Source organism: Saccoglossus kowalevskii, chromosome 6, assembly GCF_978046115.1.
Source record: "Saccoglossus kowalevskii chromosome 6, keSacKowa6.1, whole genome shotgun sequence".
Lineage (NCBI taxonomy): Eukaryota > Metazoa > Hemichordata > Enteropneusta > Harrimaniidae > Saccoglossus > Saccoglossus kowalevskii.
In genome coordinates, this window is record NC_140646.1 from 13,793,954 (window position 1) to 13,810,890 (window position 16,937).

A 16,937-nucleotide genomic window follows, 5' to 3' on the forward strand; every position below is an offset into this window, starting at 1 on the left:
GGACTTCCCCGAAGTTCATTCAGCTGACGCAAAGGTTGTCTGTAAAACCCGGAACAACAACCATAATGCATACAAAAAACGGAATTATTATTTAATTGGCACATTCTTACAATTCTTATCCCCCATCGGAATGCGTTGGTAATAATTATTGTTACATGTTTTTAGGTTTACTATATTGACGGTGATAGTAAAGGATATATTATAAGGTACAGAGCTGCTGTTCGAACGTACGTTTTCAGCCAGGCGAGCGCAGTTTTCCAGTCCCAGCTCCATGTTTTGTAGATACCCGATGTTGATGTAATAACGTTCCCACAGTCCTCTGCGCGCAACAATGGGTTTTTTGCAGTGAGGTAAAAATAGCACACATTATTGTGACGTCTGGGTTTTCCTTTTCTACGAACTCAGCACATGTACCTTTACCGCGAACTGTTGCCTGTCCCGGATTGGCCTTGTTCTGTTGCAGACTACAGAGCTGTAGTTGATTATCAGTTTCGTAAACTCACTAAATCGACTGGATTTGTATATTTGTACGTTCTAAGCGTAACTCGTATCAGTTTAGTTCACATTTTTATGTCTATGTCCTGACAAAATGGCGGGTGTCGGTGAAGGTACGATAGAGGTGTCAGGGTACAGCCAAAACACAAGTGACGACACCCTTCTTTTTTATTTTGAAAACAAGCGACGATCTGGGGGTGGTGATATCGTAGAATCGGATAACGGGTTCAGACGGAAAGGAAACCGGTGCTACATTACCTTTCAAAATCCATCTGGTAAGTTAGTATCATAATTAATAATATTTTATTTTATTTTATTTTATTCAAGCTATTTGCACAATCGAAGTTTAACCATTGTTAGTCACGCCTATTTATTTTGGACAAATTATACCTTCGATGCAGATCGTAAACCGCCCCTCGGAGCCACCCCTATTTAAATCCCGGACTTCTGGCTCAGTGAAGGTCGTGTGTCCCGTGCGTCCTTCACTACGGCCACCGCACGCCCAAGATCAGGTGCTCCCAGACGCAAATGTTCATGTTTATTCCAATGCGCTAATAAAGGCGATACTCTATACACATCCGTTTTGTTCTCGTTAAAGTTGTACAGTCTGTTTTGTCTCGTGCTAGCCATGTATTGAATGGGAGAACCCTACAAATAAAAACAGTGCGTCCTGCTGAAATAGATAATAATAAATTAGTTATCAAGGTCAGTATTATCACTATTATTACATTATCTGTATTGTTATTATCAACTTATCTGTACGTATTGTTGCTAACTAAAAATGTATTGTAATGTTAAAACGATAACTATCTGTAATTATATGTAAATACATGGTACATTTCTTAGCTTATATGTTTGAGTATTGAGTTAATTTGGACTTAATATTTATAGAATATCTCCGAACATACGACCAAAGATGGGCTAGGATATTTTCTGAAAGACCTCACTAAGTCTAAAGTACTTAATATTGCATATCTCAACGAAGACAAGAATTGTGCCATAATCACGTTTGCCGAGTCAATAAGTAAGTGTATTCATAGGCCCGAAGCAAGATTTCTTTTATTTACTGCGCACTAAATTGTACTGCTGTGCGCATGCGCTCTAGTACTCACATTACACGCAATACCCTTTGCACGGTATTATGACCTTTGTGTGAACTCCATTCCATCACATGTAATCATCCGAATTTTGATATCATCGGTCACAAGGCTCAAATAATTTGGTTTTAAATAATGGCAAAGTCAGTATTTATATTGATGGTTTGGTTTTCAATTTGCTCAAGCATGCATGATCAGTGGACAACGAGATAATTTCCGCTCTCGTTTTTGAATATCGTTGGGCCCGCAATAAAATTAAATTTGTTGTTTGACTATTAAAAAAATAAACTCAATCGAAAAATGACAACAACTTGATTTAAATCTCTAGTAATTTTGTTAAACCAGCTTTCACAAACGTGATGTGCTTGCCAGTAAAACATTTCTTCGATCATGGATATCTTTACGTTCATTTATATGAACATAATTTGTTTATTAATTTGCATAATTTATTTAGCAATCAAAGTTACTATTATGTGCGCACTGGACTACGTTCAATATTGCGTGTTTACTAATGCACTTGTACTTGATATAGTAAACACATAAATTCATAATATCATTCTTGTTTTTGTGATAAAAATATATAAAATTTAATTAACGTTGCATGTTTAATTAATAATATATTTGTATGTGTAATAGTATGACCATTTTCTTACTAAGATGTTCAGAACATTGTGGCTAAGAACGAAAAATCCCCTGCCATATTGGATGGAATATCGTTGACACTACTACCACTTGAAGAGACATGCGTGTTACAGGTTTCTGGACTGCCTGATAGCGTCACCCCTGATTGGCTGGAATTGTATTTCGAGAGTAAAAAACGTAGCGGCGGAGCTGATGGCGCCGTTGAAAAAGTTGAGATGCCGGACAGGGATGTTGCTATAGTTACATTCAAAAGTCCAAAAAGTAAGTGTGTACTTTACTTGGAGTGGGGGGGGGGTCAGATGATTTCACAGAATAGTGTGCCTTTGAGATTCGGAATAAAATTTTTGTTTTGTTTTTTCTGCTCACAAATAAAAGCCGACATTATGTCGTATTAACGTTGTTTGGCATCTTTGACCCATGACATGCATGACAACATACATTTAATTAGAGCGAAGTACACTTAACAACATTGTTATGTGCAAGGACGCTTAACTTTGAACACATGTTTTTGCCATTCATTTCGGATTTTCTATTCAATCATGCACCAAACAACAATGATATTGCAATTGCTTTTTAAAAAAAATCTTTTAGAAAGTTCGATGACCACACCCAAATTTGTTTACGTCAATATCTTTGCATCGACTGGTAGTATTCACCAGTGTGCCTTGTTGTATAGCCTTAACTCCTTTGTTTTATTTTAATGTTCTACAGTTGTTAAAAGTATTCTGAAGCGCACGCATAAGTACAATACACACTTACTCCATGTGTCACCTTTCTACAATTGTATGGAGGAAAATGACTACGATGACGACATCGATGTTGACATCGGATCCGACCAGGAAGAACAGAATGATACCAGTATATATGAGCATACGTACCATGCACCGAGAAGAGTAACTGAAAGTAAAACTTTCGCTTCTCCAGCTGCAGCAGCGCCCTCTTCGTCACAGCCTTTAGATTACAAGTTACCAATTGATGCGGATTTAATGGACTTTATCGAGAGTAACAGGGTACACAGAGACGAATTCAAAAAAACCATGCACCGTGTAAATGCTGTTGTCATACCCGGAAATGATGATAATATCATTATTGTGTCGCCATCGAAAAGTATAAGAGGGAAATCAAAGATACACGAATGGGAAACTCAAACCCAAGACACCCTATTCAAGTTCGTTAATCAGTTTTCTATCTACGAAAAACAGCAAGTACCAACTGATATTTGGTTGAATCATTCTTCTATGCTGGACGAGTTGTCGACATCCGTTAAGACAATTCAAGACAAAGGGGGCAACTCTATACGACTGATAGGAAAGACGGTTGACGTGGAGACGGCAGCTGCTAAGTTAGAAAGCGCTATCATAAAAGTGAAAGCAGAGATTGAAAGAAAGGCCCGTCAAAAAACATCAAAGATTGCAAGACAAAGTTTAGGCAAGTTAGAAATGTTGCAGCACGATTTAGAAGCAATAAAAAAACGCTTACCATCCGTTGATATAAGGATTGACTGGAAGACAATGGAGGTGGTGTTTAAGGGCTGTGCGGAAGATAATACAGCAGCAATGTGCGAGGTATATGAGAGTTTCAACAAGTTTAACACAAAGCGCTACGACGTTCATCCTTCGTTGGCAGGTTTTCTGGACAGTCGAAGTGGAAGACAGCTGCACAAAGAAAAACTGGCAAAACAAAATATTCATATTGGGTTGGATGTGGACGGGGGGAATGTGACAATCTTCGCAATGTCTCAAAACGATATTCACACAGCTTGGCAGGCACTGCAGCGCGGTTTCGGTGTGGAAGAAGTTACATCAAAAAGTGATATAACGGCAGTTTTCCAGAAAGAGGATTTTACCTCTATGGTGGCCGAGCTAGAATCACGCTACAAAGTTCAAATTAATTTTGGCGAAAAGTCTGTTAGTGTTGCTGGGCCATCTGGAGACTTAAAAACTGTGAAGAAAAAACTGAATGACTATATAATGGCTAACCTCAAAGGAACTCGTTTCCAGAAAGTTGGAGAAGACATCATCCGATTTATGAGAAGTCATCGGTCTACAGACAAAATTGCTGAAATTCAGGAGAGGTTAGTTAGAAAAAGTGGACGACTGGTTATAAAGCACAACGGGTTTCATATCGAAGGTAATCCTGATGTAATTGATGAAGCATTGGCTGATCTGAACAAAATGATAGATGCTGTTGAAAGAAAGGCAAAGACCTTGAAAATAAAAGACAAATGTGAGTATACACAAATAATATAAAGATGTTACTTATATTCATGTGACACATATCGGGTTGTTATATTAAAATGTTTAAATATTTTTGTTTGAAAATCCATCTTTATATATGCAAAATCTTATGATTTATCGTAAAAACAATCTCTTTTTATGTCAGTAGATATAGCAGTATTTGTTTGTGCATTGCTATGTTTATTTGAGGTGGCGATTTGTCTTTAAATCGTGCTTTTAAAGCATAAATTATTTTTTACGAATATTTAAAATTATTTAAGCTATCGTCATTGGCCTCGATTTAGTAAATGATTGGTCATGATTTATTTTAGGCGAGTGTAAGTTGTTTAGCACTGACAAGGGAGAACAATTGGTAAAAAGTATTGAAACGAAGGTTGATTGTGCCATTCGAATAGATAAGAAGGTGAGACATAATTGTGGTCATTTCAAGAATGCAATGTCACATGGCGAAACCATATTGTACATGTATATCTATTTATTGACAAGCTGTATCGATAACGTAGGACCTACGTCAATATTCTGACGCATTTGTTTTATATTATTATGACAGGGATCCTTTTCTTCTATCAGTCGTGGAAGTAGGCCGTCCTTGGATACACCGTATACGTCGGTTCGCTCATCGTCGTCTTCGAGTAGTGTTTATACAAGAAAGGGAAAGAAAATAATCGTAAAACAAGGAAGTATTGCTGATGAAAGAGTAAGTGGTATTTATTGTGTTTCACTGACCACTGCGTGCATTCATTCTATATTTAGTGTATACCATGTTTATTATCTAACTTGTATTTTACTTCCTTTGTTTGTGTAGGATTCACATTAATTTTATGTTTTCTAGGTGGATAGTATAGTGACTTCTATTAGTGGAGATTTGGAATTAAGAGGTGGGGCTGCAAAAGCTATATTTGATAAAGGTGGAGATGGACTTGTTCAGGTAATTAGCCACGAGGTTTTTGATTTGATATACTCAGAAGAGAACCAATGTGGATGTGCGTGGATTGCGATTAGTGTAATTATATATATTCACAAAACATGTTCGACTTCGTCTACTTCACACAATTACACGGCGTATTGAAACGTAAATTGTATAGTACAGTTCGTGTCGAAATCTGCACAAAACTCTATTATTATCACACCCTCACTTGAAGGGGATGTCCAAGGCAGGTAAATAACCCTTGAATAGTCAGTCAACTAAAACAGACACGTGTTGATTAAAGTAAAAAGGTCGTCTGTATTTTTTCCGTGTTTGCAATCAACGGGGGTTTATATTTCAGAAAACAAGGAAGCTGGGATTGGACAAGCCTGGCGACGTTGGCTATACAAGTCCTGGCAATCTCAGGTGTAAAGAAGTTATGCATTGCATCTTGGGAAAATGGGATAAAGGTCAAGGAGAAAAGGTAAAGATAAAACATCTAAGTAGGCATATTATTATTCTATTACAACCATGGACAGAATAGCGTGCTCTTCCTTGTGCGAGTTAACACGGACGCTAAAGGTGCTACATTATCTGTTTTGTGTATGAACTGACTATTGGAACCATTGTCCCATACGCACTATGAATGTGGTGCAGTGCTTTTTGTATTTAAACTCTTTATTACCAAACGTTTCAGCGTGGTATTAAGAGTTTGTTTTCAGGGGTGGGTTTTACCAAGGTGGGAAATGGATGCACATAAGGGGTTAATTCCTTGAATTGCAATATAGAGGGTTCAGGCCGAAATACAATATATAGTGTTTTCATGTTTCGTCTGATATTTCTGTGGTATTCTGCTGCTGTAAGTAATGCACGATTTGTTCCGAAATTCAGTATTTTGTGTGCATTCCAGGGTTATTCGTTTTTTGCTGAAAACACCCCTATGTTTTAATGGCAGAGTCGAATAGTTTCACTCCCACTGGGAAATCTGCATTGTTGCTTGAATGAGAGCTAATTAAACACATTTCCCAGACCGGCGAAAGAGTATGCAACAGCCAATTTGAACAGCCTGTCACATGATTTTAGTCTGAATGTCAACTCAAAAAGAGGCTAGTCCATTATACGCAGGAGTAATTGGGAGTAGAATATGTGAGGGATAGTATTAACAGAGATGTGTATACTGGAAAGTAATAACTATTATACTTTTGCACTTTGAGCATTCCTGTTTTAATATATTGGTTTGAAAATGTTGAACTTGCATGATTTGCAATGTGTTTTTTTTACTGAAACTCCCATATTGATCGAATTCCGGGTTTGAACGAGAACGACACACCACGTGATTCATTTGAATACAATGCTGAAGGCAAGCATGACGTGCTACTGTGGTACTCACTGACGGGATGACTTACTAGTACTGCATGCTACAACTTCGCTTCTGATGTTGCTTGCTAGCCGTGGATTGAATGAATCTTGATTACCGGTTAAAATGTTGCTCATTTGGCGTTGGTAATCTTTATTTGGAACTGGGTAACGCCGCAACGTCGCCAGCAGAAACCTCCTGGTACTTCGTACTATGATAAAACTCAGTCAACATACACCAAGTTCTGTCAATCGTAGTATTCCGTGTGATGTACACCTAATATGCAAAAAATGTTGCTAAACTAGATAAAAATAGCAGACGAACATTTATTTACAAAATAAAAATACTTCGGTTGCCAATGAAAACAAGCCGGTAAAAAACAAGCAATATGTTTTCGGCTGTTACCATGGTAGGACATGAACGTGAAGCTAACGTCGGTTTATAACTAACACCAGGCACCTTATACGAGGTTCGCAAAATAACATTCAGTCTTTAGAAGTCACTTTATTTTATTGCTAAGACGTATTCAGCCGTTAAATGTATTATTTCCAACCGTTTTGCGATGGTATTTTCTAGATTGGAGGCAGCATTTAGATTTTATTTAAAGTTCAATTGGGATTACGTTGACAGTGTAACAATGTCGGCGCCAGTGATCTTTTACCAGTGCGCAACGTAACCAGAATAAAAGGCATGATCATTTGGCCACTGCTATTACAAGACTGATAGGAGGTAATAAATTTGGGGCGAAAGTATTCAAAAAACAGATTTTGGCTGTTGCCATGGTAGGGGTGGATCAGGATTGTTTTTCCAATTAGTGATGGTACGATCTGCCTATCAAGTTTGAACAAAATCAGCCAAGCCAAAAAAATCACAGAAGAGTTAAAAAGCCATTCCTGGTGAACAGTTACTCTAACTTTGGGGTCAAATTTCTCATTAATGAAAAAAGATATAAAAAATTCAAATAGTAACTTTGTACCCACACTCAAACCGAGTACAATGAGCTATGTCTGAGGTGTTGTATCACAGGGAATTGGACAAACTTATGTATTTTAATAAATTATTGAATACTAAAATGTTATATAACTTTTCTTTTACCCCCTCCCCTTCCTGGTATCTATTTTTAAAATCAAGTAATTACTATTTTTATTTTGTAAACACATTTCCGTCTGCTATTTTTGTCAGGTTCAAATCGTTCACAAATCGTTCATTTTTGGCATGTTAGATGTACATCACATAGAATACTAGGATTGGGAGAACTTAATGTATGTTGACCACCTGGAAACTGAGTTTTATCAATCTTGAAGGGCTCTTTGAACATCCACCCGCAGCCTGGACCCGCAGTAAAATCAGCCTTTTCACTTTGGCGCGTAGATGTTTTGACTTAACAAGTTGTTTGACAGCTAGCAAAAAGATTGTGCGACGCGCATCGTCGGCGGCGTCTTTTTTATGACGTTTTGAGTCAATTTGAGCAGTATTTATTCGGATAATGACTCAAGTTTAGACGTCTGATTATTTTATTTTCACACGTACAGTGACACGCGTTCTACACTGACACGCGTTGCTAGGTCGCAGCACTGTCTTGGAGCATATTAATGGGCAATTGGGTTCCCCGACCTAAATTTCTATCCCGATTTGTTGCACGTTCTTTCTTTAATATGAAATAATCAAATATGGGACATATGTAATAATAACAGAACCCCATACCCTCCCAGTGGCTTCGCTCGTGAAAGTACGGCAGCAGGATACACCGCATCACTCGTGAAAATAACTTCCATACGCAATGAAAGCCACGGGGAGGGTATGGGGTTCTGTCATAATACTTCATTATCACTGAAAACATTTTCCCCCTGAAATAAATTCCAGTGAAAATGCCATTTCCCTCGCACTCTATTGAGACACAGCACAGTGAAAATTGGATTCACATGTAATGCTTGAAAACATGTCAGCAAAAATAAATTAAGTGAAATTCTACGTGACTTCATAAGAGTTGGAAATGAACAAATTACACCCGACCCTACCACTCCATACACAATGTAAACTACACCCCAAAACATCCTTTCGCCCATGGGTACTATCGTGTTTCACCAGTGTATTCTATTTGACTTCAGGTGAAATTGAAATAAACAAAATAATTATAATTTCAGCCTCTAGTTGAGCACTGATTAAATCATAAACTACCTCGTCTTTATGTCAACTTTAAGTTATTCATTGCCTACATCAGTGACTTCAAAATATATGTTTCAATCCCAAGAATTTAACTCGCTGTTAATTGCATGGGAGTGCCAGTCTTTCATGAATTTCTATTGTCATGTCAATTTCTTGCGATTACTGGGAACATGAAGCTGTAACTAAATCCTGGTATAAGCACCGGTTAGGCAGGCTTGAACTATGCATGTGAAGCCACCTGAGAGGTATATTCAATCCAATAGATTTCTCATTGTTTGGTAACTATTTGCTGCAAATGCAGCAAAAATCAATATAATAATATTACCCACACAGCATTCTACAGGTTACTTGTTGATTTATAGTTATAGGATTCACAAATGTGGAAATACGTGAAAGTTGGCACTGTATCTATATTATTGCGCCTATTTACTTTCCATTTTCTTTTTTTTTTGCAATGTAATGTTGTATTTTTTCAATCCCTCTGACAAAAACCGTACAATTTATAAAGTGTTTTGTTGTGACTGCACATGAAATTACACAATAATAGTAATATTTGGTGTCAAGAACAAATCATCTAAATAGCACTTCTTCATTATTTATTGAAGCATGTGTTAATAGTATGTGTCAAATCATATTTTTTACAGACTTTAAGGGATGTTGTTCGAAAATGTTTAGGGAGAGCTGGAAGGGCAAATCACGCTTCAATTGCTATACCGAGTCTAGGCACTGGATTTCTGAGATTTCCTCATGGTAAATGTGCACAGATTCTTCTTGAAGAGATCATAAACTGCATTGACAAGTATCCAAGTTCTTCAATAAAGGTAAGAGCTATGAGTAATAGTACTTAGTATACGCCCAGGAGTATATATTCGCATATCATTTAGTTCTTCACTGTTTGCTGCTCAGTACATTTTTTTTACATTGTAATTTTGTGGCATGCCAACATTAACTTTCAACTTTGTCTGGCAGGAGTTTCGTTTCATCGTATTTGACGATATGAGTGTCAATGCATTTGAAAGTGAACTATCTAAGCTGCAAGACAGTGCCACTCACACAGTTGATAATTCTGGTGAGTTTAGTATAATTCATAGTAAATTTTTGTTTCATATTGTTTATAGTGGTTATTCCTAATAATAGAAACAATAGAAAATTATTGTTATAATGTATTTATTATTAGAATCTCGTTTTGTTGGGGACTGTAATAAACAGTATGGTAAGGTGGTTGTACAGATCAAACAAGGCGACTTGACGGCTGCAGATGTGGATGTAATAGTGAATCCAGTGTTTTCTGATAACTATGGTAAGTGTGAGAGATTCTTCAAAATTTGGTCAAACTCAGATTGCTGTAACAATCGGTCAGCATTTGTGCTAGTGACACAATTTGATCATAGTTAACTTAATTATAAGTCATAAACTTAATTATAAGTCATAAGGCAGCGTCTTTGTTTGTCTCCTCACAGAACAAGGACAAATCGGAAATTCTATTTTTAAAGCTGCGGGCAGTAGTTTAGGTGCGGAGTATAAAAGCTTAAAAGACGATCTTAGGTCAGGACCAATAATTACAGGTACGTTAGCATTGTCTCATTCGTAAGCACCTCGCCCTTTACATTAAAACAAATGGATACAGATGAATAAATAATATCAGATGACAATTGATATTCACCTTCAGTGCGGCATTTCACAATACACAAATCTTTTTCATTTCCATTTGTTCAGGGGGTGGTTCACTGCGTCGTATTCAAAACGTTATTCATATGGTATGTCCTTCTGCATCACAACTAAAGCAAGAGATTAGACAATGTCTTTCTCTGGCTGACATGATGGAAATGAATTCTATAGCACTACCAGCTATTGGCACAGGTAACAACACCTAATTTTTGAAACAGATATTGTCTGATCTGCACAAGTATTCTCAAGTCACCCACGTGACACAGTGACATTTCGGGTCAAAGGTCACGATCATACCATGCGTATACTGTATAGGACCATGGCTAGTGTCATCAATCTGGGCACACATGTTCCCTGTGCGACCTTGCTGCATTTTAAGGTTAAAGGGTACGGTCATGGTATATGTGTGTCAGGTAATGGAACACCTAAGATCTTCAAACTTGAAACACAGCATTTAGGACAAAAGGTCGAAACATTTGTTTTTTGTGTTTTTGTTCCCAATATAACTACATGAGAAAAATAACCAACGCCCTTACATTTTGTACACAAATCCCCCTTGCGATTTTTAACACCATGCTTAAGTTTACAATCAAAGGTCATGGTTACATTATGGGTTTATGAATTTTCGTTATATAACGGTAACTACGGGGGCACCCATGCAACTCCTGGGTATATTTTCTGGACAATGCCAAGTTTACAGTATGTGTTTGTGTTTGTTCATTATGTGTTACAGTCATGTGTGTGTTGAAATACAAGAGGGACTTCAAATTGATCATAGTATCGGATCAAAAATCAAGGTCCTCGTTTTATGTGTATGTATGTTCACAATACAGTTCCAAGAGAAAAATAACACACACCTTTAAATTGTACACACGCACATGTCAAGACCATTTTGATTTTTCCAATCAGAAGGACGAGGTCACAGTATATATTCACAATATTACTGCGAGGAAAACGGAAAAAATGAAATCTAGCCAAGGTTGGCATTTCTTCTGGGTGATGTCCAGTTCTATTGTGCTTTCATTTATTGTAGAAACAATGACATTGATATTGTTTGACTGATTTAGTTGTTATTAGTTGTAATGTATTGTTGTAATATCAAGATGGATTTGCCTGGTTCTTTTAATATTTTGACATGAATAATATATAGCGGACAATGTGTATTATATCAACTCATGTATTGCAGGTCGTTTTGGCTTAAGTGCTGGTGAGTCTGCTGAAGGCATAATTAAAGGGATTGAATCATTTACAAAGAATGGTAACCCTCAAAACCTTAGTCGTGTGGAGATTGTCGTATTTCAGGCTAGCATGGTTACAGAATACGCAAGACGCCTTGGAACTGGTAGCATTATTACCCATGGTGTCACTGGTGATCGTAAAACTGTTGACTCAGGTATTCAATTTATTATAATGTGTAATCTGATCATGAAAAATCATATGTTCAGTTTTGGCGTGGCAAGCACGTTAAAGGGCGGCAGTCATTGCGCTGCGCATGTGCGACATTTGGGTTGATAAACAGTGATTTTCCCACATTCCAATGCGTTCTTCTAATGGCAATCACAAGTATGAGGTTTTGCCTGGGGCGACTTGCACTAATTACCGCCGGTGACTCCTTCAATACATTCCAATCACCTAATTAAAGCTTGTTAACGTCCCTGTACAACAAACAGTAAAAGTCGTCATCTTTGTTTATATGAGACCCATATATCTTGCGCATGCGTAGCACGACTACTATTGCCCTTTAAATAAAACATAAAACATTTGTTCGACATAAAGAAATAAATGCAGAACTGGAGATCATTGCACAACTGATCATGAGAAGCAGGTGTCATTATTATACTTTACACGGTGTGTCACTTATACAATGTAGTAACCGATGTGTTGCTTTCATTATGTATATATCATTTATTCCACCAAAATGTTGACGAAGTATATATTTTTGCCAAAAAATCTGGCCTGTATTTGTCTTTCCAAAATGGTTCATGTAGTATTATGATGTATTATTCTATATGAGACCTTGGGTTTACTATAGTGAATGTAATATTAAAGTAACAGAACGGTATTATACAAGTACTAGTATGTACTCAAGGATTTATATAATTATACCAGTGTCATATTATCACCAGTGTGTTATGTGAGAGTTTGATTTTACCATGTCTTGCATGTATATTTTGGTTGACAATAATAATATCTTCTTCTTGTGGTTACAATGAGACAAGCACATTTTATCTGATATCTTCAAATTCTCTAAGAATCATTGGAATTTTATGTATGTATTTTATTTATATCTTCAGTCAAATAATTACAAGTGTAATAAACACAGTCTAGCTGGTATCGATCCTGATTTCTATTTCGTTATTTAATATCTAAATTCTCAACAGGCAAGGTTGTAATAGTTAAAATAAATAGTTATTTATATATAACATATTAAATCATGTAATTCATTCACCCCGTATCCATTCTGTCTCATGACAGAATACTCCTGTGTGATTGGTCAGATCTAACATTTCACGTACAACGTGACCCAACCATTTCAGATGCAGAAGTTACCATCACAATCCTATCGGACAATGATAAAGAGATTCGCAAAGCGGAAGCTGAAATAAAGAAGATATTGTCGGAGGAAATTACTGTTGATTACATTGAAGATGATATTTTAATCAAATTAGAGCGGCAGGATATCCACAAACTTGTATCTATTGGCCGTGAAAACAACGTTTCGGTTAAATTTCTGACAGTTTTAAAACCAGGTAAAGAAAATACAATTTTTATCGAAAAAAACATCATGTTCTTAATTCAATGATTCTAGTATATTTCGCGTCATTGCAAGAACACGCGCGCATGTGTACAGTCCATATATACATGCGTTATAGCTGCGATTTAGGGTCGCAATAGTTCAAGATATTAACAAATTTAGTTCCTGGTCGCGACTTAGAATAAAATGTGTGTATGTACTTCTTCCTTAACAGGTTTCCTGCCATTGACTAGTAGTGACAAGGGAAAGCTGCAGCTAAGAGGGTTATCGATTGATGTACCTACATACAAATTGGAAGTACGCCATTGGCTACAGAAATACAAAAAGGCAAAGGAAATAAAGAAGAAAGTTACTTGGTAAGGACATTATTTGTTCAGGTTTAAATTACTCAGTCCATATTATCTATATTGCACAAACTGTACAATTATGTTGAATTTGCAGGTCTTTTATTGACGGGCGCAACAGATATCCCTTCGACACCATTTGGAATTATGAACTTGAACTTGCGAGACAAAATGGTGAGAAGATGGTGTGTCTGAATGGAGAAGATGGCAAGCCTAAGTTTCAAGTAGACATTAGAGCTATGACGGAAACTAACCTAAGAAATCATAAAAAATACGCTCTTGAACGAGATGGGCCTGAGGAGCTTAGTAAGCAAAACCTACTTAATATGTCTGTTTTTATTCACATCATTTATCTCGTCATAATCATATAAGTGTCGGTTAATATTAATAATTTATTTACTATACGCATACAATAGATTAGTGTCAATAAAAAACAACATTGGGCTGCTGCGTTAGGTGCATTATAATACTCCATACCCGTTAAACACTAACGTTTTCACATTTTTCAGCTGTTATATTTCCCGACACCTGGATTCCATTTCCGAGGGGACATCTTTCACGGGAACCACTGCAGGTTACCCTCACTGCAGGGTCACCTGAATATCAACAGGTGGCTACCACATTCAATGCAACAGCTGATGCAGCGCAAAATCACCAAATTGTGAAAATAGAAAGAATACAACACGAGGATCGATTTAAAGGTTATTCTTTGAAAAAAAAGCAGTTAGAAAATAAAAACAAGCGATGGTAAGTTTTTTATTTATGTCCGACGTTAGGTAATTTGAAATATTTAATTGAAAAAATGTTTAATATTTTGTCTAGGATATGATATAATGTATCGCAAGAAGGGACTGTGACCCTTACGTTTACCATGCATGCGTGAATTTTCGAAATTTGTAGCCATTGTTCTTATACAATTTGCATACTAAAATTGTTATAGGTGGATCCTAAAACCAGGATCTGTTCAATGAAGAACTTATGAATATTCATAATCTAAAATAATCTAAACAACGTATGACCGACAATTTGTTCTAGCTAGCTCAGTCGGCATCATGTATGTCACATCGCCCGCCATGTTGGCTCCGAGTTCGAACTCATTCTTTTTGCTTTATTCATTACCCAGTAAAACTCAGTCAGTGTTTCATCGAAGTTTTTTAATGGAGCATTCTAATTGGCCAAGAAGCACTAGGTGGATGTTAGGTATACTTACGTTCTTCAGGTATAAAATAGGCAGCTAATCAATCAAATTATAATATTATCAGTTCAGGTTTCTGATATGTTATGCATCCATATCATTAACTAAATGTGAAATCTATGATAAATACTACCCGAGAAAGGGAAATACTAAATACGTTTAATAAGTTTCGTAAATAAGATAGCTCAAGTATGTAATACAAATAAGTTAAGCTTATAATGTATTTTTTTTTTAAATGAACTGATTTGAACGATGATTTGAGATCCGCCGAGTGATGCTGGCGGACGCTATTGAATTAATTTCAATATGAGTTAGCGTATGTAGTCACAGGTTGATTTTAATTTGTCATGTACGTAGACAAAGCATCACATTTTGATGTAATTGCTTTTCCAGGAAAAATGAGAGGACATTATATCATGGCACGAAAAAAGACGTCGTTGATAAAATTATTGTAGACGGATTCAACCGATCGTATGCAGGTGATAACAGTAAGTATTGAATAATCATAGCCCGGGTTCCTGTCACTGTGACCATTTATATGTATTCATATATATATATATATATATATATATATTTAATAAAGCTACATTAAATTCATATTTTTCACTTCAGCCGGTCATTGGGAGGGCGCAGGGGTCTACTTTGCTGTGAAGTCTGGTTACTCAATGAAGACGTACTTTTCCCCGGTTGATGGTACCGGCCATAGATACATCTTCCAAGTTAAAGTACTGGTTGGTAAATGGGCAAAAGGGAAGGCAGACATGAAGGAGCCTCCACTTAAAGACGCAAATGGCACTGACAGATTTGATACAACCGTAGACAATGAAACCAATCCGTCCATGTTTGTTATTTTCCACGATGACCAAGCATACCCCGAATATTTAATCACGTTTAAAACGTAAACAAGAACTTACAAATGTTCTGACAAGAAATTACATTATAAAAAATATCCACCTGCAGCTGTATACGAGCCCGGTCAACGATAACTGCGGCGGCTGATAGTATATCTTAGAAGGAACCGCGTACGAGTAGATTTATCTGGCTTAGAATCTGCCATTGTAATCATTGTATATAAAATTAATATATTATTTTCATGAAATTGTTGTTTTGAAAATATGTCAGGTAGATGGGTTGTTGCATAAGACCAACTTATGAATATTCATAATCTAACTCGAAACATGATGAGCAATATTATTTTGTAACTGCATATTATCTATCGATTACAGTTGGGATTGTAATTGATATATACTTATATTTACGTTGCTAAGCTGTTACAAAATAAATATAATTATAAACTTAACCGGTTTCCCAATTTTGTATGCTTTTTTGTTTCAGAAGACAAATAAGGTGCAGAAATGCCTATCATACATAAAAGCAGTTTGCCGTGTGTCTATATAATTGCCGATCAAAGCTAAACCTGTAGTCTGATGGCGCAGCAACTATTTTAAGCTCAACAAAAATAATATACAATATATATGTCACTTGTTCTTTACAGACTAGCGCAACAGTAGTACAAAGGTTGGACATGTCGGGTTAAACAATGCTGGCGACTAATTTATTGCTCATGTATTTTTTTTCGAATCGACCTTCATTCTTTACCTAACCCCTGTGACCCACAGACGAGTTACTGATTGGTCATTGACACCCGTTGCACGCCGATGAATTATTGTTAAACCTTGTTGCTACTGACAACAGATCACACTATTATGTGGGTTAAGGACCTGCAGCCAACGAAGTCAATAAACTATGTATTTCAAACCAGGCCATTTATGACGTGCTTCGCGTTGATGGTATTCTCGATCATTGAAATCGTTATAGATATACCCTTAAAATTGTTGTCATTGACAACAAGCAGCAGTGATTGAAGACCAAGAAAGTATTGTAATTGCGCTTCCCCGCGTGGGGCGCTGTTTAGATACCGCAATTACAACTTATGTTTGCGATTAATTGAGAAAGGATTTAATAAAGAACTCGGGTCTTTAAGTTTACACACTCTGTCAAATTGTAACATAACACAAAATTCAGTGATATCAATGATAGGGAAATAGAGTTTCAGAATATAATTTCGCAGTCA

General features: G+C 36.6%; 1 protein-coding gene across 1 annotated transcript; it reads left to right on the plus strand.

Annotated features, from left to right (window-relative positions):
• The first annotated feature begins 386 nt into the window (after positions 1-386).
• Positions 387-16,163, plus strand: LOC100368410 (protein mono-ADP-ribosyltransferase PARP14-like). The gene is made up of 21 exons (XM_002732834.4): positions 387-770; positions 1,094-1,200; positions 1,387-1,519; positions 2,250-2,495; positions 2,946-4,460; positions 4,783-4,874; positions 5,022-5,168; positions 5,304-5,399; positions 5,740-5,862; positions 9,546-9,722; positions 9,871-9,970; positions 10,079-10,201; positions 10,362-10,466; positions 10,618-10,761; positions 11,756-11,962; positions 13,107-13,319; positions 13,539-13,680; positions 13,766-13,974; positions 14,178-14,415; positions 15,257-15,351; positions 15,476-16,163. The coding sequence occupies exons 1-21, from the start codon at positions 590-592 to the stop codon at positions 15,763-15,765; spliced, it is 4,683 nt and encodes a 1,560-aa protein (XP_002732880.2). The 5' UTR covers positions 387-589; the 3' UTR covers positions 15,766-16,163.
• The last annotated feature ends 774 nt before the right edge of the window (positions 16,164-16,937 follow it).

Bases quoted from the DNA above. Each gene is read 5' to 3' on its own strand.
- LOC100368410 (XM_002732834.4), top strand. From the start codon at position 590: ATGGCGGGTGTCGGTGAAGGTACGATAGAGGTGTCAGGGTACAGCCAA. The intron at 2,496-2,945 runs GTAAGTGTGTAC...AATGTTCTACAG, and splicing joins TACATTCAAAAGTCCAAAAA to TTGTTAAAAGTATTCTGAAG. The intron at 10,202-10,361 runs GTAAGTGTGAGA...GTCTCCTCACAG, and splicing joins AGTGTTTTCTGATAACTATG to AACAAGGACAAATCGGAAAT.